The sequence below is a fragment of the Gaeumannomyces tritici genome (genome assembly GCF_000145635.1).
Source record: "Gaeumannomyces tritici R3-111a-1 unplaced genomic scaffold supercont2.2, whole genome shotgun sequence".
Taxonomy (NCBI): Eukaryota; Fungi; Ascomycota; class Sordariomycetes; order Magnaporthales; family Magnaporthaceae; genus Gaeumannomyces; species Gaeumannomyces tritici.
Genome location: NW_008804546.1, coordinates 5,052,868 through 5,070,762, shown reverse-complemented (window position 1 = coordinate 5,070,762; position 17,895 = coordinate 5,052,868). Strand labels below are relative to the sequence as shown.

Below are 17,895 nucleotides of genomic sequence, written 5' to 3'. Positions count from 1 at the left end.
CCCCATTCCGACTGGATCAACAACGTGGGTCCATTTGCAGGCCGCCGACATGCAATTCGTGATTGTGACTTGCCCGTTCCTGTCACGTCCGGCCAACAGCCACTCGTCAGCCTGGGGGCTTCGCTACCACTTCTTGGAGCCAGATGGGACCGAGTCAAGGTGTGTGTGTGTGTGTGTGTGTGTGCGCGCGCGCGTGTGCGTGCCAACCCTGGCGCGTTCGCACCCCCCACACGCGCAAACGACAGACACTGCCCAGATGCCAGGCACCGCCAGCCCGAGCCATGTAAGGTACTTTGGCACTGTACCACCCCTTGCGTGCTTACCTCGAATCCATGCCAGGTCGGATGTTTGTTTTGTGCACCACCAGCTTACCACCCGGTCGTCTGGGATTGAACCTGCGAATCCACGCCGATGCGCCATGGCAGAAGGAGGCACAGCGGCACTGTGAGAGAGGGCGACACCTCCTGCTGAGCAGCATTTGTTCCATGTTTCTTGTCGATGCCGGAATGAGGTGAGGTGGTGTAGAGGGCGGGGAGGAGTGTGGAGAAAGGCGGGCAGGTCCAGGCTTCGTAGATGGGCATCGCCAATCAAAGTCGCAATTCGCTATTAATTAACAATCAATTCGCTGTGGAACGTGGACACACGGCCACCCAAAGCCACCGGCTTGTCTCCCCGTTCTTGAGTAGGACCTAGCTCGGGTAGCTTTTTATGTCTTGCCCGCTTGACCTGTGCATGCTGCATATGTGGGCTTTAGCGGCAGGCCCGTCGGCCTGCTCGTTCCGTCGTGGCCGAGCCACATCAGAGCCGAGCAGGAAGGAGAAGAAACCTAAGGCACTCGTTGACTGATATGCTGCTTGTGCCCAACCCCAAACACACTTGTGCACAGCCAGCAGTCGCTCTCCCAATAGCCCTGATCCCTGGCAGGGGTCCGTCCTCCCCCAGGTCTTCCCGCCCGCCTCCTCCTTGCTGCTTCTTGCTCGGTCAGCCTGTCGCACAGGACATGGGGTCCCGTCTGATTCCAAGAGTAGGGACGGCATGTCCCAGGGGCTGGTGATTAGCGGTTTTTGTCATGCCCCCGCTCCATGCTCCATCTTAGGGATGGGAGGATAATGGCATCGCGGATAGTCTTTGCTGCGACGGTACGCCGTGACGCGACCCGACGCTCCACAGTCCGGCCGTGGGAGCATGAGGCGGGCGGACGGTAGAGAGAGAGGGAAAAAAGAGTGTTCTCTGGGTTAACAAATGGATAAAATGCCGCTAAATGTTGTGTGCGGATTGCGACAGGCGCCGACCTCTGCTGATACGTGTTCCTACTGGACGAGCCTTCTCCGTAGATGCTGCATGACAGAACTGAGAAGCAGAGGAGCTAGACGATCTTTGCCTTCCATGATGCTCTAGGGCTGGCCACCTCGTGCTTGGGTGGTACCTGCCACCTGCAACCACAGCCGCCAATTCGCTGCTTCCGTCTCGCACATGCAATGGCCCGCGGAAGAAGGGAAAGATGGAAGGTGCTTGGCCCTTTCTGCGGGCTTTTGATTAGGCGGCCTCGGGGCTTGGCCATCACGCAGAAGGTGCCAGCCAGGGAAGGAGACGTGCATGCAAAGCACTGCACTTGCGTCAGGAGAGCCAAAGTGCCCAATTACGTCCAGTCGCAGCCAGCCCGAGAGCCCCTTCCTCACACTGGCGGCACCCATCAGATCATGTTTTGGCCACACGGAGGATCAATAGATCGAGGAGGCTGGGAGCATGAAGCAACCACCTCGTGCTGCCACCACTGCTGCTGATGCTGCTGCCGTTGCCACTTCCTACACCCAGGTACTACCACTACCACCCACCACCACCACAAGCTACCCTACCACCTACCCATCACACAACAGGACGCAAACGCACGATGGGGCTGGCCTGCAAGCAAGAAGCAAAGCACCAAGCCCGATGAGATGCAAACATGCGAACGCTAATAGCAGCTGAGAGGAGGGCATGCATCGTCCATTGTTCATGTGCTGTCTGTTTGTCTGTTCCCGAGTCACGCTGCTTGACAGGCCTAGCTAAGCTCGCTCTGCCAGCCATATTGGCCGACGGCGGCAACGCTGCCATGGGAGTGGTCGAGCATACTCGCAGCGACCTGTCTGTAGATCACTCCCCCGCCCCTTTCCCCTTGCCCCTGGATGAGCCCTCGAGGCGAAAACTTCGGTCTCGTCTTCCCGCTGCCTCGACGGGAGTCGATGCCTCTTCCTCACCGGCGCCCTGTCTACTTCCCGCTCGGATGTGGCCTGCCGTTCACGCTGGCTGACCGACTGACCTGCCCGGTATCTTGTCTTCCGACGCGAGAGCCCACCTGCAGCTCGCCATGGCCACTTTGCGAGCATGCCCTGAAATAGAAAGGAGCCGATGGACGAGTGTGCATAAGCGCTGGCAAATACGGTAATGAGGCCGGCGATTCACATCTTGGTAGTCACCTGCCCCTACTCTTCCTGAAAATGCGGCAAACAGGCTTTTGGAGCAGCTCTACGCGTTTCCTAGTCGCCACTTTTCTCATTCAGGTGCCCGCCTGCCACACGACCATTTATTTTCCCGCACTCTGGATCCGACAGCCCAGCAGGAGGGGGGCCTGCTTTGCTTAGTAGTATCATGCAACCACGGGCAGGCATCCGGGCGCCTCTGGCCATGCAGCCACGATGCCACATCCCAAGGCCCGGAGAGAGCAGGAGGACGCAGACAAACAAGACAGTTAGCCCGATAAGCCGCACTCGACGGACCTTGGCAGTAATAATGCCGATATCCTATCGTATTCTCGCTAGAGCTGCTAATGTTTGCTTTTTCTTTCTTCCTTTTCTTCTTTCCTCGGAATGATGTCGACCTGTCTGGTGCCCCCTTTCTCGACCAAGGACTTTGTACCGCTGCACTTACCCGTATCCGACGGCTTGTCCACCCAGCCTCTCTTCATGAAGGCAGTGTGTTGTCATATCTCGGAAGCGGCCCTATCCCCTCTCGATCCCGTCCATTGGCATGTTACCTTACCTTTTGTCAGGTGGAACCAGAACGTCGGCGCGGGGATCGGTGAGGGAACTTTTGTTCTTGCTCTCTTTCCATTTCCTCTGCCTACTTGCCTTTGCCCTTCATCCCGATCGGCCGCATCCCCCCTGGCTGGTACAGGCACACTCTGCGTGGCCTGTGTCGCCTCTTTGTAGCCGAACTGGGGCCAGCGGATTCCGGGTGCTAGCTTGCACCCGAAGACTGGCAGCGTTGATGGCCGTCAGGTTGTGCGATGCAGCAGATATTGGCCCTCTGCTTGGCGATGGACCCGTACCCAGCGTTCCTTTCTGGCTCGTTGAAGAGATTGCTCCCACAACACGACCGATCAGTTTTTAGGAACCCATAAGACAGGCTCAGCGTGTATAAAATGCTGGGTCGTGCGTGTTTCGTAGTCGGTCCATGATGGGGCCGCATCTGTCTGCTTCTCCCTCTCCTTATTCCACCTTGGTCTTGTATACTCTGTGCTTATCCCCTCAACCAACCACCATCACTGGCACCTCAACGCCTCACCCGCCCGGTGCCAGAGATGGCTGGCCAGGGACAGGGCGCCCCTTTCCTCCTGTGGCTGCCGCGGGAGGTGGTCCGCATGATCGCTGACAACCTCGGTGACGACCCGGAGGCGCTGAGGAGCCTGGCCCTGGTCAGCCGCGAGTGTAGGGCGCTCGCCCGGCCGCACCAGTTCCGGAGGCTGCGCCTCGACCTTTCGGGGCGGTCGCGCGGCCTCGTCTCCTCCCTACTACGCGACGTGGCCGAGAGCGAGGCTACAGTCGGCGGCTACCCTCCCCCCGCTGGGGATAAAGACGACCCAGACCTCCCGCCTATCAGGGACTGCGTCCGCCGCGTCGAGATAGGCATGGTTAACTTGGATTTTCGGAGCACCGGCGCGTACGTGCCCCTCCCCATCGAGGACCTTGAGGACCTCTGGGAGCGGCACTCGGCCTTTGTCTCGCGTAAGTCCGCTGCCCAAAATCGCCTACCTACTGAAACCCTCTATAAAGCATTGACCAAGGCAGCCAAGGCTAACCCCTGAGGTGCGTCCCCCTGGTGGTGTAGAAATGGCATTCCTACTACGGCCGGGCGCCCTGCCCAACCTCGAGACACTCGACACGGGCCCGCGCTTCTGTCTTCTCGAGCCTTGCCTCCTGCACCGGATGCTGTACTCGCCAGCCCTTCGCAAGCTCCACCTGCGTGCTGCCACGCCCATGGGAACGCCCATGGGAACGCCCATGGGAACGCCCATGCCCGTGGCCCCACGGACAATATCTCTACCCCAGTCGTCGGTACCAAAAGCCATGCTCGATCGCAGCAGCAGCAGCAGTGCCACATACTCTAGGACCGCCCGCCGACAGCCGGCAAACATCGAGGTGCTCGAGCTAGATCTCTTGGGCAGCCAGCGCGAGGGGCCCTACTGGTGGGACGTGTCCAGCCTCCTCGCCGACGTGTTGGACCTGTGCGCCCAGCTCCGGCTACGGTGCCTGCACGGTGGCTGCTCCTGGGGCGGCCAGGGCCTCCTCGGCAGCGCCGCGGGCGCCGCTAGGTTCCGCATCGAGCTCCCCGGGCGGCGCGCGGTGCCGCAGCTGCCCAGGCTGGAGCTCCTGTATGTGGGCCGGCTGGCGCCGCTGGCACAGTCCTTCCTCGCGCCGCTCCTGGAGCAGGCTCCGGTCCTGCGCACGCTGGTCGTCGACGCCTCGGATGAGGAGGTCCGGCGGGCCGTGGTCGGCCTGGCTGGGCGCCACCGCTCGCTGCCCTCGGTACGCAATGTCGTGTGGTACGGCGGCGGCGGCGGTAGCAGCCCCTGCACGTTGCCCGGCGACCTGGACGCCGCCGTGCTGCTGCGGCCCTTCACCGGCATGGACGGCTTCTGCATCGGCGGCGGCACCGCTGTGACGGCGTCGCTCGCCGCCCGCCGCGTCCTGCCCATCTTCGTTTGCCCCAAGAGCAGCCGCTTCGGCGCCCTCACCAAGCTCTCGCTAGCCTTTGACGAGAGGGGCGTCACAGGCTGCATGCTGGCACAGATCGGTGGCATCATCACGCTCGAGCCACTGCACCTCAGGGCGTCCGCCACCGGCATGCCTCCTCGTAGCAGCGGCGGCACTGTCCCTGGGCCGCGGGCTACCACCACCTGGGTGGTCAGACACTCGGTGGTGCGCCGCCACCTCGCGGGCCTGCGCAAGCTCGCGACACTCGTCTTCAAGGGCGAGGACTACCTCATGCCCAGCCGCGAGAGGACGTCTGACGACGGTGCTGCTTACGGGCGCGGCGGCGGTGGCGGTGGCGGCCCCCGCGCCTCTGGCGGCGCCGGCCACCGGCGCTACTACGCGCACTACTACCCGCCCGCCTGGCCGTTCCCGGGACCGTACCCCGGCTCGACGTCGCCGTCTGCCCCGCGCGGCCTCGGCCGTCGCAAGGCCCTGCGCACCTGCTACACGTACCGCCGGCTGCGCGCCGTCTACCATCCCTCGACCGAGGACGGCGACAACGCTGCTCTCGGCAGCTACTACCACCACCGGTACCGGCGCGAACGGCGCCACCAGCCACCGCCACCACCGCCCCCGTGGTACTGGGAGGCCTATGTGTCCCGCGGCCACGCGCAGCGGATGCCGAACGAGGCCGGCAGGTACGCCGAGCTGTTCCCGCGCCTGCGCGCCGTCTTGGTCGGCGGCCTGCATCTCGTCCGGGGCCGGCACGGCGCTGGCAGGTTCGAGGCCGCCGCGCCCTTTCAGCCGGTCGAGGCCATCTTTGGCTTCTCCCCGGCGGCCGTCGAGTCCTGTCCACTGGCCGACGAGTCGGTCCTGGGGGTCCACAGGTACCCGGGCTGTGCGTCCCGGTCCTGCCCGCCGTTGCGGCACGAGGAGGATGGCAGGCCCTCGCCCAGGGCTCCTGGTAGGTCATTCGTATTGGCTCCCCTCCTCCTATCCCTCAACTGACTAGCTTGAACTCTTCCTGGAACAAACAGCCCCCCTCATCCCTCATCGGGTTCTTCTGCGAGGCCTGCTTCGTCGAGGCCTACCGCAGCCGCGCCGTGGCCCTGACCGCCGGCAGTGGTGACGTCCCACCCCCGCCACCGCCACTGCAGACGCAGTGCGCGCACCGCACGCCCCGGCCGGCGGCGGGCTGGGCTGTGCTCGGCAGTAGCAGCTCGTCTTGCGCGGACTGCCCCCGCTGCTTCTCGCCCTGGGTCTACCCGCCGCCGCACCCAGCGCGGGCGGTCAGCATCGGCGCCGCGGACACGGCTGCCAGCAGTAGCAGTAATAGCGCCGGTAGCGCCACCGCCGGCGGCAGCGAGTCGGGGGGCGAGACCATCCTCGAGACCGTGGAGCGGGACGACGAGGACCCCGAATAAGGGGTGTGTGCTGGCGAAAGCTAGGCTGGCTGTACATGTTGCCTCTTTTTTGGCCCTTTTATATACAACTTCGCACAACACAATTTTTCTTGCTTATTTTCTGCCCTGCAAGCAGCCATTGCCCCTCACGACACGCCACTCCCTTGCTTGCTTTCCCTTTGTCTTCTAATTTTCTCCAGCGTCGACCATCGCATGAAAGCTTCAGCGTTTCAAGTCTGGGTGGCATACTGAATATTCAACACACTGGCTGTGGATTTCCCTGGAAGGATCTAACCCACTCCGTTGGGATGGAGAGAAAAGGAAGGCCGGCCGGCTTCTCATTCTGTTAACTTCTAGGGACTTCTTCTCCTTGTGGTGGGATCTTTTTGGGGGCTTCAACAGCCTCTCCCCACCACTAAAAGCCGCCTGTAAATGTAGATTGTGATATTGCAATCCAAACCCCCTTGTATATACAAGCAACGAAAAATACCCAAGCCTTCCCCCACCTACTCTGCCGTGACGGCCTCAGTCCAGGTCCGGGACCGGCAGGTGGTCCTCGAGGCGGACCTTGAGCCCCAGCTTCCGCAGGGCCTCGAGGGCGTTCTCGTCGCGCAGCGCCGACGTCTCGTCCGCCGTCACCAGCACGAAGTCGTGGCGCAGCAGCCACGTGCCCTCGGCCACGCCGTACTCGGCCGCCGTGGCGGCGTCGGCCCGGCCGAGGTCGACGACCAGGCTTTTCTTGACGCCGAAGACGGCGTCGGACGTCTCGTAGGGATCGCCGCGGAGGTAGAGGGCTCTGTTGATTTGTGTTGAGAGACTGAGGGCCAAGGAAAGGACGGGATAAAAAAAAAGATAATAAAAAAACCTACGTGATCAGCTTCTCAAAGCCCGTCTTCTCAAACATAAAGTGCACGTGCGCCGGCCGCCAGCAGTGCCTGCCCAGGCGCTCCAGCAGCTTCCCGACGGGCCCATCGTTGGGGATGGGGTAGCTGACGGGCTTGAGGCCCCTGAACCAGAAGCGGCCCCGGCCGTCGGACCGCATGACGCACCGCTCGCTCGGCTCCTCCTTGTCCGCGTGCTGCACGTCGTAGTGCCCCGAGCTGTCCGTCTCCCAGATGTCGACCTTGACCCCCTCCAGCGGGGCCCCGAACCTGTCCCGCACCGTGCAGACGGCCAGCATCGGCTCCCCCTCCGGGTCCGACGTCATGACGGCGCCGTTGGGGAGCTCGGGCGCCTCGTGCGTGTGGAATGGGCCGAGGACGGACCCTTCGGTGCACCCGGGAGGGGTCGGGTGGTTGACGTTGTCGACGAGGAGGGAGAGGCCGAGGACGTCGGACAGGAGGATGAACTCGTTCCGGCGCTCGTCCGAGATGTGGCCCGTGGCGATGAGGAAGGCGATGGCGGCCGACCACTCGGCCGTGCTGAGGCGCGTCTCGCGCGCAAAGTCGTGCAGGTGCGTCACCAGCCGCTCCATCAGGTACCGCAGCCGCGCGTCCTTGGCCTGCGAGTTGATGCGCACCGTGTTGGGCGTGATGTTGTCGATGGTCAGGTCCAGCAGCTGCGGCACGCCGGCCGTGTCTGCCGGGGCTGATGATGATGACATGGCTTTTTTTTTGCTTTTTTCTTTTTCTTTCTGTTCTATCTGGTATATTCGAGTTGATCACGGCTACCACTGTCGATCAAGATATCCGCTACCGTAGCCAGAGACTCGGTAGGTACCTGTAATTATATCGGCTCAAACGCGGGCAGTTGGTCCATCACGAATCAGAGGCTCTCCATCTCCAATTGCTTGGTCGTCGCTGATTTACCCACTCCCTGGCCGTTATGTAATTCTCGGTAATCAACAACATGGAGACTCCTGGGAGCTGCAGACGGCAATTGAGTCTCCTGCGGACTATCGTTGATGTCGAACTTCCCGCAACGGAACCCAGCACCAATGCTTCCCCTCTCTCTCTCTCAACCTTCACGGCCGGAAAAGTGGCAGGCAGTGAGGACGTTTAGACTTGGGGACAGACGCGATACCCATCCGCTGCCGGACAAGACCACTCGTCATGCGACACCGGCCGCTGGCTGTCTGGAACAGCAAGCGCGGCTGCCGTGCGAGCCTTCATCGCTGGTCATCGCTGGCCACAGGTGCATCGCCTCGGTTTCCATCGTCGGTCCGCCAGCTCGATGCGGGGTTGGGCGACCCACGGCGGCCAGCCCCCTAAGACACAGGCAGAGCTCGTGTGAGGGGAAGCGTATGCGGTTCCATCCACCACTGAGGACTGTACTTGGTCCAGGTACCGGTACATGCGCTTCTGAGACGGCGACTTCTTGCCCAAGATACAGACAATGCAGGCTCCCGATTGGAAGGCCTGACATCCGGAGCTACAGAAAAAAAAGCAAACAACACGAGAGTCAAGCCGCCTGCCTCTCTAGACAATGCATAGCCTCTATGCGGCCACCACCATCTCCAGCGGCTGCTTCATTTCATACCGTGGCCCTGCAACCAACCATCCGATAATGTATAGATGCACACCTTGCCGTCTGCCCATGCTCACACCCGGGCGTCTCCCTGTGGACGCACAACACTACACAGGCATTGCCAACAAGTTTCTTTCCCCTTGGGTTCTAGCGTCTACTAAGTCAAAGCTCAACTGCAGAATCCTAAGCATCGTCATGCGAATACGATAATAATCCACGGAAGCTAGCTTGTTTGCTTCTCGCCTGAAAGTGACTGCATGAGGGGGTGCCGCCGATCCCCGTCGGACCGGCCGACTAGGACATGTGCCTCTGGCCCATGGACAAGGTCGTCTCTGTGGTCTGAAAGTCTAAACCCCGTCACCTGTCTTCCGGGAGGGTACTGGATTTCGGGGCACGGGCCCTGTAACCAGCCGTGGGGGTGGCAATCTCTGCTTGTCGTCGAGGGGCGTTCGTCGTGTAAAGGAAGACACTCGCCTTCCTCGTTGGGAGAAAGGTGCATAGCAGGCATTCTCCCAAGGCCTTAGTTAAGTGTGATGTGTACCGATGGAGGGTGAAGGGCAATCAGAGTTGCACAAAGTGCTTGCTTGGTCGTCATTTGCAGGGTCTTAAGCTGCTCGGAAACACGGACCAATTTTTCTCATCATATAAAATGAAGGGGCTGCTGGGAAGGGAGGTGGAGCGAATGGGTAGAGTTGGTGCGTGATGAGCGTGATGGCACAGCATTACGCCGGAATCCTGCTCATCAGAGGGAGGATGGTCACGATGGCTAGATCGACCAGGAGTCGGGTGGCCAGAGATCCAGAGGGATGCGCGCCTAGTCGCGGGTCAAGCCTGGCCTAGCAGAACATTAACGCGGCTGCTTTGCGTGGCAACATCTGAGCAAAGCAGCAGGACGCGCCGCCGCCCAAACAACCCGTCTAGTTCAACGGTGTTGGGATTGCTCAAAGGGCTGGAACGGCGAGCGATGCTGATGCTGTGTGGCCATCATTTTTGAGAGGCGAGCCAAGGATCTGGTGGGTGAGGTGCGGGAGGAAGCAGTCGACAAAGTGCAGACGGCAGTGGAAGGGTGGTTGCAAGGTCGGAAGCTTGACTGAAAATCTCTAGCTTTATTGGCAGGAAAACTCTGCTTCTGATTTGGCCTACCCCAATTACGTAAGTGGCCGTCGCGCCACGTGATGCGTGGTCAACCAAGGGCAGGCAGAACAAGGGCAGGCACGATTGACCCACCCAGTTTTTGAATGCCACAACTTTCCGTGAATTTGGTTTGGTTTGGACAGAGGCTACGACGCCATCACAGATTCGACCACCAACACGCCAGACATCCACGTCCCTTGTAGAGGTTCGTTTCTCCCTCTCCTCGAAGTCGACCTCGAAAATCTCCATCTGCTCGCAGCCCAACTAACCTTTGCCCTCACACGGAACAGAAACACCGCCAAAATGAGTACGCCTTTTCGATCCCAACCGCAACGACAAGCGACCCTGCCGAGTGATCTCTTGTACTGACGAATCCTCCGACGAACAGCGAAGGGAACCTCGAGCTTCGGAAAGCGCCACAACAAGTCGCACACTATGTGCCGCCGTTGTGGTTAGTACTCCTCGGTTTTTTTTTTCATACGCGACCTCCAATCGAAACCCCACGCTGGGCATGCGCTGGGAACGGAGCCTTGCCGCAATTGCATTGGAGAATTGTCACCCTTCTACGTCGGGAATTGGGACTCGGGGGTCATGCCAGCGTGGTGTTGGGATTGGAGGTTGGACTAGGAGGGGAATCGCGAGACTGACCAAAGGCATTTTCCACCACAACAGGTCGCCGCTCTCTGCACGTCCAGAAGCACACCTGCTCCTCGTGTGGCTACCCTGCCGCCAAGACCCGGAAGTGTACGTTTTCCGCCCCTCGCCCGCGATGCGACACGAAAAAACCTGGCGACGGCACACACACGCACACACAGACCAGGGCTCGAGGCGCTGTCGTTTTCGCATCAAGTACTAACCACGAGCATGCGCTTGCCTTGCAGACAACTGGAGCGAGAAGGCTAAGCGGAGAAAGACAACGGGCACCGGCCGTATGCGGTACCTCAGCACCGTCTCGCGCAAGTTCAAGAACGGCTTCCAGTCTGGCGCCCCCAAGGGCTCGCGCGGTCCCAACTCTGCCGCTGCCACGGCCACCTCCTCGTGAGGCAGGGCTGTCAGGATTAGGGGCGGGGGCGTTGACGGTTTCTTATTATTTGTGAACTGTGCCAAGACCAAAAAAGAGACGGTTTATTTTTCTTCGTCTCAAAATCACACACAAACAACAACACACACACATATGCAATCCCCGGTAAAGGGACTGTTCCGCGCCATGACGGATGGGGCTGGGTTTTGGTCGTCGTGGCCGTCTGGCTGCTTCAGAAATGGGAAAGGGGGGGACCACTCTTGGCTGTGTGTGATGGTCGAGACTGGTCACGGCGTTTAAGCATATCTCGTTCGGGCTTCCTTCTCGTCATCATCAAAATAAAGTGAAACGACAAAACGACGTGTTTGATGGATATTATGTTTCTGCTTGACCTGGTTCTCTGTACCGTGGATTTGGTAGGCCTAGCTCTGCGACGATCTCCCTCCAACCGGGCAGTTTACTGCCCTCGCTCAAACACCCTGACGCCCCCGTCACCCCCGACGTGATAGAGGTACTCGTGCTCCTCGACGGCCGCGCAGCCGCCGCCTCCGCCTCCACCACCTCCGCGCGTGACGCGCACCACCCCGCCCACGTCGTTGGCCGCGCCCGTGTCGAGCAGACGCAGGCACAGCAGCAGGTCGGCCTCGTGCGCCAGCGACAGCGCCAGCGACGCGTGCGCCCGCTCCAGCGCCGTTCGCTGCTGCTGCTGCTGCTGCTGCTGCTGCTGCTGCTGCTGCTGCTGCTGCTGCTGCTGCTGCTGCCCCGCCGCCACCAGCGGGCCGTCGGCCGACACCGCCACCACGGCCGCGTGCGCCCGCTCCCGCACGTCGAGCAGCACCCCGCGCAGGTCCTCGGCGGCCCCCCCGCCGTTGCCGCCCGTCGCCGCCGCGAGCAGCAGGTCCGGCTGGTCGACGATGACGACGATGGGCTTCTTCGCCCTCCTTGTACTGTCCTCGCCTCCCTGTTGCAGCGACTCGAGCGCCTCGAGGAGGGAGGCGCCGATGCCGCGCATGCCTTGGGCGTTGCTCCACGCGAGGGTTCTATGAGGCTGTTGCTGCTGCTGCTGCTGCTGCTGCTGCTGCGGGCCGTTGGTGGGCGGGGCGGCTTGGTCTGATGAGAAGAGGCCCGTCAGGCCGTCCACGAAGCCGAAGCGGCCCCTTCGCCGCAGGGCGTCCAGGTCTACGCCCTGTAGGGAAACGAGTCAGTGCCCAATGCTCTGTGTACGCTGTAGCGGGGGGTTTTTTTTGTCTTAGGCGACTTCTCGTCATGGCAGTCCCTCCTACGCGGCATGTGACGGGGTGCTGGAGGAAGAAGAAGAAGAAGAAGAAGAAGAAGAAGAAGAAGAAGAAGAAGAAGAAGAAGAAAGTGATAGTGTGGGCAGAAGGAAGAAAGAGAGGGAGAAAAAGAAAAAACCTACAAGCCTACCAGCACCATCCCTCCAAAACGAAAAATCCCGCATGAAGCTGACGAGGAGCACGGCCGTGTCGTCGCCGTCCGTCTCCCCGGCCCCCGTCGGCGGCGGCGGCGGCGACCTGCCCAAGAAGCTGGCCATGTACCGCAGCACCAGCCAGTTGGTGCTCGCGCCGACGACGCCCGACAGCACCACCAGGGCCGCCTCGGGCGGGAGCGCGAGGTACTGCTCGAGTAGAGGCGGCAATCTACTCGTCATTGTTTCGGGCCTTTTTTTTCTCTCTTCTTTTTCCAGGGCTTCCCTAACGGCTTTGTAGGAAGGGAAGTCGCTTGTAAGTGCCCGTCCAGCCGATTGCGGGGCACAGAGAATTCCTGCACAATTTTATCCACCACATCGATATGCACAAACACATATGCACAATATATACAACTCTAAGAACTTGCATAATCCCGAAAAAAGTGGTTGGCGACAACAGAAGGAGGATGCGAGATATCAATCTATACCTAATCCACTGTGCCATCAGCCTGCAGGCCTATCCTATACAATCTTCTACAAACTGTCTATCGATGAGAGCTGAACCCCAGTCTTGTGCCGGCCCCATCTACGCCGCGAGTGCCCCAACCCAGCTGCCTGTCAGCCACCACTCACCGGCCAGGCCTGCCCCAGAACCTCTCCACGTAGTTCTTCCTCACGGTCCACATCCTCGCACGCTTGCCAAACACGTACATGGGCACCGTCGTCAGCAGGACCGCGACGTGGACGGCGGCTAGGCACACGAAGACGGCCCGGCCGCCGGCGGCCACGAGCCAGCGCGTGAAGAAGAGCGAGAAAACCATGCCGTGCAGCACGTTCTTGCAAAAGTTGAGCGCCACGAGCGCCTCGCCGCTGTATTGGCGGTGGCTGTCCACCACGAACGTGATGGCCGTCGTTGAGCCCAGGGAGCAGCCGAACGAGACGAGGCCGAAGAAGAAGGTGGGCACGGCCCAGTGCCGGCCCGCCTCGGCCGACCAGCCGAACCCGGCCAGGCCGAGCGCTGTCGTGACCAGGACTGGCAGCGCCATGATGAGCCGGAACTCGGGCTCGTAGATGCCCCCGTTGCGTCGTGACATCTAGCGGGCGGGCCGTCATGGTTAGATATATCAGTCTTGTAACGGCGAAGCTTAAACCTTTTTGCGGGCAAAGACTTACCGCCTTCACAATCACGTCCGAGATCCACCCGGCGACGGCGGTGCCGAGGATTCCGCCGATGAGCGGCGAGATGTACGTGAGGCCCGTCTGGAGCTCATTGAAGTGGTAAGATCCTTGGATAAAAATGACGGCGACCGACTGTGACAACACGACGAGCCAGCCCATGGAGCAGCTGTAGACCAGCGCCGCCCAGAGCACGGCCGGGTACGAGAACAGCACGAGCGGTCGCAGCGCCGCGTGCAACCAGCTGTCCCGGCTCAGCCGCCCATGGTACGGCCGGAGGTGCTGCGTAAACGTGCGCGCCGGCATCCTGCGAAGCGCCGTCGTGTATGAGGCCCGGCGGGGGCTGCTCGTCAGTCCCGGCATGTCGTAGACCGCCACCACCGACGACGGCCGCCGCGACCACTCCTCCGGCGCCGTCTTGAACGTCTTCATCGAGCCCACTGAGCCCACTGAGCCCACCGAGGTCGCGGGTAGACTCATGCCGAGGGCCTGACTCTGCTTCTCGACGCACGGAGCCGCTGCCAGTGTGGGTGTGGATCTCGACGACGCCGAGTACCCTGAGCCGCCTGCATGATCCACACCGGGAGCCTGTTGTTGCTTCTCGGCTTCGGCGGTCAGGGCGGCATCGCTCTGCCATATGATCTCGTACTCTGGGTCCTGATCAATACCGTGGCCAGGTTCTGACCCCGCCTCCTGGCCCTGATGCAGGGGCTGTGGGTGAGCAGATTGCTTTTCGTTCGTGGCTCCCTCGGCGTCACCTGCGCCAAGCTGTGGCTCTTCTGTGTCGTCTTTTTTGCTTTCCCACACTACGGTATAGCCATCACCCGCATCCACATCCTGGGATTCGTGGTCAGAGGCCTTCGGCTCCATTTTCCACACCATAACATAGCCATCTTCGGACTGTGCGGCGATATCGAGCTGCTGGCTTTGCTCGCCATCCTGCTGCTGGCCGTTCTGGTGCGGTTGATGGCCGTCCTGCAGCGGGCTATGTTGGCCGTCAATCTGGTCGCAAAAAGCCTTCATCTCTGGCGTGATAGTCCAGCTGGGTGAGCGGGAGTGACCACCGACGGCAGTGCGGTAGCCAGAGGGCAGCACATCTTGATTGCCTCCATAGCTCGACGAGCGGGACTGGTTTGCCACAGCGGTGTTGTAGCCAGAGGATTGCGCGCCCTGGTTGCCCCCGTAGCTGGATGCGCGGGACATGTCTGCGACAGCAGTCTTGTAGCCCGACTTGCTTCCGCCCGAGCTGCTGCTGTCACACTCGTCCGGGAGCTCGTCTGGAGGGGTTGTCGGCGTCCACCCAGGCATCATCTGCCATATCGAGTAGTTGGTGTTGGGGTTGTCGCCGATACTCCGGCACGCGTCTTCAAGGCTCTGCCGCACCGCAGGCCCCGGTGGTATTACAGGGAAGCCACCGACTGTGTTGGGACCGCTGGTGTGGTCTATTGACATGCCGCGGACATGCACTACTCTGGAGTTTCTCCCGTCGAGAATCATGAAGTAACCGTGGTCGTGAGAGTGAGCACGACTTCGGAGCGACGTGTGACTCGAGCAACGGCGCTTACCGCTGAGTGGGATCAGCGATGTATCTTCGCCTACCGGCTGAGCAGAGTGGATTCGATGTACTTGGGGAGGCAGGGCTATGGTGCTGCCAGACATGAAGGAATCCCTCCTGGAGTCCTCAGCCGTCGCCACCGCAGTTTCCGAAGCCGCGGAGCTCGTCGGGTCACCGGGGTAGTGGGGGCTGTCGACGAAGTGAGCGCGCTTGTCTCTCTTGTCGAGAAACAAGGGCGTAGGTACGTCTTCGAGCTCCCTTGGCGTCATCGGGGGGATCCCGCTCGTAGACCCAGGGGTCGTAGAGGAAGGCCGTGGCGCAAGACTGGCACTTGATCTGCCACTTACGACGCTCGAAAGTCTGTGAGCCAGTGTCACGGGCCACGATGGCCCTTCCTGCTTTGATGCCCGATTTCGGTCCCAGAACGACTCCGGCACAAACAAGAAGAGCAGAGCGCCGCAGAACACGAGCACCATAGTAATGACCCTGCGCGCGGGAAGGTAGCCTTGTTAGCAGCACGTCTTGGGTCATCCCACGTCGAAGCCAAAGGAGCCAGCTTACCAAAACACCCATCGCCAGCTGAGGCTCTGCATGATGGCAGCGCTGATGAGCGGGATGATGTTCTTGCCGCTCAGGAGCAGCAGCGTGTATATCCCAATACGAAAGGCCTTCTCGTGCAGGAAAAAGATCTCGCCGATGGTGGCTCCTGGGAGGCACTCGACGGGACTGACCGCGATGCCCTGGAAGACGCGGGCGACGACGAGCGAGGTGAAGTTGGGGGCCAGAGCACACCAGATGGAGCAGACGATGACGGCCGCGGCACTACCGAGATAGACCGTCCGCTTCCCGAAGAGGATGGCTGTTGGCGAAGCGATGACAGAGCCGACTCCCAGGCCCAGCATGAACATGCCCGTTGTGAGAGAAACATCGGCGACTTCAACGTGGTACTACGGCAAGAAGTGGTGTTAGTCCGGGGCTATGGGAGCAGCAGGACGACACCAAGAAGTGCACAGCTCACATCTCGCGCGATGGCAGGGAAGCCGGCGGCCAGCAATGGAGTCAGGCCACCTCCAACCATGCAGTAAAGCCCGACTGACAGCAAGGCGAGGTTCCGCCGCCAAGAGGGCCAGTTCAGGGGGTCGTTGACCGACTCCTCGGGTTGCGGGTCCAGAATCATCAGCCCGTCCCTCGTTCTCTTTGGTCCATTCTCGGGTGGGGGGTCGGCAAAGCCCCATGGAATGCCCGTGGGCAGCGTGGATGCGGAGTTTCTTCGCGGGATACTCGACAGTCCCAGAGGCTGGTCATGGTCCCTAGCCAGCAGACGCACAGAGCCTAGGCGGTCGGAAATATTAGGGCCCGTGACAGCGGCTTCTGGCTTGAGGGCGTGCTTACCGGGGACATCGACAGTTTCCCTGTCGTTCAGTATTCCGAGAGTCCATCTCGGAGGAGTGTCTGCGGACGGTGGCATCGTCACTGTGACACCCGGTTTTTCTCGCTAGATCAAGTCGGAAAGCGACCTCAACAAGATTCGCATGTGGCTCCTGTACCCGACACTCGGGGCCCTTGGAGGATGTGGAAAAGAGGCCAGGAGGTGGTGTAGTGTCACAAAGGCATCGAGGGAAACGACAGTACCTGCGGGTAGATGGATAGAGCTATGCAATAGTTGGAATACAGGTAGTGATAGGTTCGAGATGGTTTCGATGTTGAGTACATAAGGTATTACAGCGCGTTCGAGAGGCGTATGTGGTTCAAGGAGGATGATTGGTTGTGCGGAGGAGAGGTTGATAGTGATGGTGGAGGCTGGGATTTCGTGTTTTGTTCAGGATCAGAAGCCGAGCGCAACGGTTTCCATATCGACCTGGGCGACTACGCGAGACGGGCGTGCGTTGCAAGGGAAGGAAGGCACAAGGCACGATCACGACTTCCCAGGGTACCGCACTCTCCTCTCAAGGCAGGTCTCTCTCCGGCACGCTTCTGCACCTTGTGCGAGGGGATTCGCGTGAGGAAGGCATTTTCTTGGCACAGGTGCTAATCTTGGGAGAGCAGGAGCGGCCTGCAAGCATCAACGCCTGCCTGGTGAAGGGACGCAAACCTAGTCTGCCTACTGCCCGGCAGTATCACTAGAATAGATTGGTATATTCCACCCCGTGTAAAAGCGGGAAACACCCCGGAAATAAGCCTCCATGTCTCAAGGGTGGAGGGGGCAAGACGCCGTGTGTCCCATTCTCCATCGTCGGTCAAGGAAGCCCACGGATAGAAACATTTCTAAACCCAGCTGACCTGGGCCCACTCATGTATGGCGAAGTAGAGAACAAGTGAGCAAATGCAGAGCTGATCCAAACGGACGGCTCCAACCAACTCAACCCGTGTACTAGCGCCCCAACATTGAGTTTATCGTGTGACTAAAGGGGGCAGCAACGGTTTAGACGGACTGCCAAGCTTACTGACAGGCTCTTGGGTTCGTCCGATTATCTGACATAGTCCTCGTTGACCTGAAAATATCTGGTGTTTTTCAGCTGTTCATTTCGAGAAAAGTCAGGATGCATACCTCCTAGGCAGATTGGGTTTGTCGAGGTACCTTTAGGTATTTTGCTGGCTTTTATTGACAGGCCGGGGTACCCCAATGACATCACCTCGCCTTCGCAGCAACACCACCAGGCATCGTAAATTTTAGGGAGCCAGCCACGAGGGTCGGTCCCCAGTGCGTCTTCGATCCGTCACCTGCGCTCCGAGCTTCCCTTTGGACAGAAGCCAGCCGGTTC

General features: G+C 60.5%; 6 protein-coding genes across 6 annotated transcripts; 3 read left to right on the top strand and 3 right to left on the bottom strand.

Moving 5' to 3' along the window:
• Nucleotides 1-3,559: 3,559 nt before the first annotated feature.
• Nucleotides 3,560-6,376, top strand: GGTG_04253 (hypothetical protein; the record flags this gene model as incomplete). Its single annotated transcript, XM_009222046.1, has 4 exons — nucleotides 3,560-3,983; nucleotides 4,087-5,850; nucleotides 5,909-5,916; nucleotides 5,990-6,376. 4 exons carry the CDS (start codon nucleotides 3,560-3,562, stop codon nucleotides 6,374-6,376), a joined length of 2,583 nt encoding a protein of 860 aa, XP_009220310.1.
• A 288-nt stretch (nucleotides 6,377-6,664) lies between these two features.
• Nucleotides 6,665-8,301, bottom strand: GGTG_04252 (hydroxyquinol 1,2-dioxygenase). The gene is made up of 2 exons (XM_009222045.1): nucleotides 7,225-8,301; nucleotides 6,665-7,151 (listed from the first exon to the last, which is right to left on the bottom strand). Exons 1-2 carry the CDS (start codon nucleotides 7,956-7,958, stop codon nucleotides 6,881-6,883), a joined length of 1,005 nt encoding a protein of 334 aa, XP_009220309.1. The 5' UTR covers nucleotides 7,959-8,301; the 3' UTR covers nucleotides 6,665-6,880.
• A 1,746-nt stretch (nucleotides 8,302-10,047) lies between these two features.
• Nucleotides 10,048-11,351, top strand: GGTG_04251 (60S ribosomal protein L37). Its single transcript, XM_009222044.1, has 5 exons — nucleotides 10,048-10,160; nucleotides 10,246-10,262; nucleotides 10,344-10,406; nucleotides 10,628-10,699; nucleotides 10,837-11,351. The coding sequence occupies exons 2-5, from the start codon at nucleotides 10,259-10,261 to the stop codon at nucleotides 10,995-10,997; spliced, it is 300 nt and encodes a 99-aa protein (XP_009220308.1). The 5' UTR covers nucleotides 10,048-10,160; nucleotides 10,246-10,258; the 3' UTR covers nucleotides 10,998-11,351.
• Nucleotides 11,214-12,716, bottom strand: GGTG_04250 (hypothetical protein). Its single transcript, XM_009222043.1, has 2 exons — nucleotides 12,394-12,716; nucleotides 11,214-12,162 (listed from the first exon to the last, which is right to left on the bottom strand). The coding sequence occupies exons 1-2, from the start codon at nucleotides 12,643-12,645 to the stop codon at nucleotides 11,434-11,436; spliced, it is 981 nt and encodes a 326-aa protein (XP_009220307.1). The 5' UTR covers nucleotides 12,646-12,716; the 3' UTR covers nucleotides 11,214-11,433.
• A 156-nt stretch (nucleotides 12,717-12,872) lies between these two features.
• Nucleotides 12,873-16,601, bottom strand: GGTG_04249 (hypothetical protein; the record flags this gene model as incomplete). The annotated part of the gene is made up of 4 exons (XM_009222042.1): nucleotides 12,873-13,496; nucleotides 13,576-15,619; nucleotides 15,695-16,080; nucleotides 16,152-16,601. The coding sequence occupies 4 exons, from the start codon at nucleotides 16,599-16,601 to the stop codon at nucleotides 13,032-13,034; spliced, it is 3,345 nt and encodes a 1,114-aa protein (XP_009220306.1). The 3' UTR covers nucleotides 12,873-13,031.
• Nucleotides 16,595-17,309, top strand: GGTG_04248 (hypothetical protein). The gene has a single exon (XM_009222041.1). The coding sequence runs from the start codon at nucleotides 16,875-16,877 to the stop codon at nucleotides 17,163-17,165; it is 291 nt and encodes a 96-aa protein (XP_009220305.1). The 5' UTR covers nucleotides 16,595-16,874; the 3' UTR covers nucleotides 17,166-17,309.
• Nucleotides 17,310-17,895: the final 586 nt, after the last annotated feature.

Coding starts and splice junctions, on each gene's coding strand:
- GGTG_04252 (XM_009222045.1), bottom strand. CDS start 7,958: ATGTCATCATCATCAGCCCCGGCAGACACGGCCGGCGTGCCGCAGCTG. Junction 7,152..7,224: donor GGCTTTGAGAAGCTGATCAC/GTAGGTTTTTTT, acceptor ACAAATCAACAG/AGCCCTCTACCTCCGCGGCG.
- GGTG_04251 (XM_009222044.1), top strand. Junction 10,407..10,627: donor CACTATGTGCCGCCGTTGTG/GTTAGTACTCCT, acceptor CCACCACAACAG/GTCGCCGCTCTCTGCACGTC. Junction 10,700..10,836: donor TGCCGCCAAGACCCGGAAGT/GTACGTTTTCCG, acceptor CTTGCCTTGCAG/ACAACTGGAGCGAGAAGGCT.
- GGTG_04250 (XM_009222043.1), bottom strand. CDS start 12,645: ATGACGAGTAGATTGCCGCCTCTACTCGAGCAGTACCTCGCGCTCCCG. Junction 12,163..12,393: donor GGGATGGTGCTGGTAGGCTT/GTAGGTTTTTTC, acceptor GTTTCCCTACAG/GGCGTAGACCTGGACGCCCT.
- GGTG_04248 (XM_009222041.1), top strand. CDS start 16,875: ATGTGGTTCAAGGAGGATGATTGGTTGTGCGGAGGAGAGGTTGATAGT.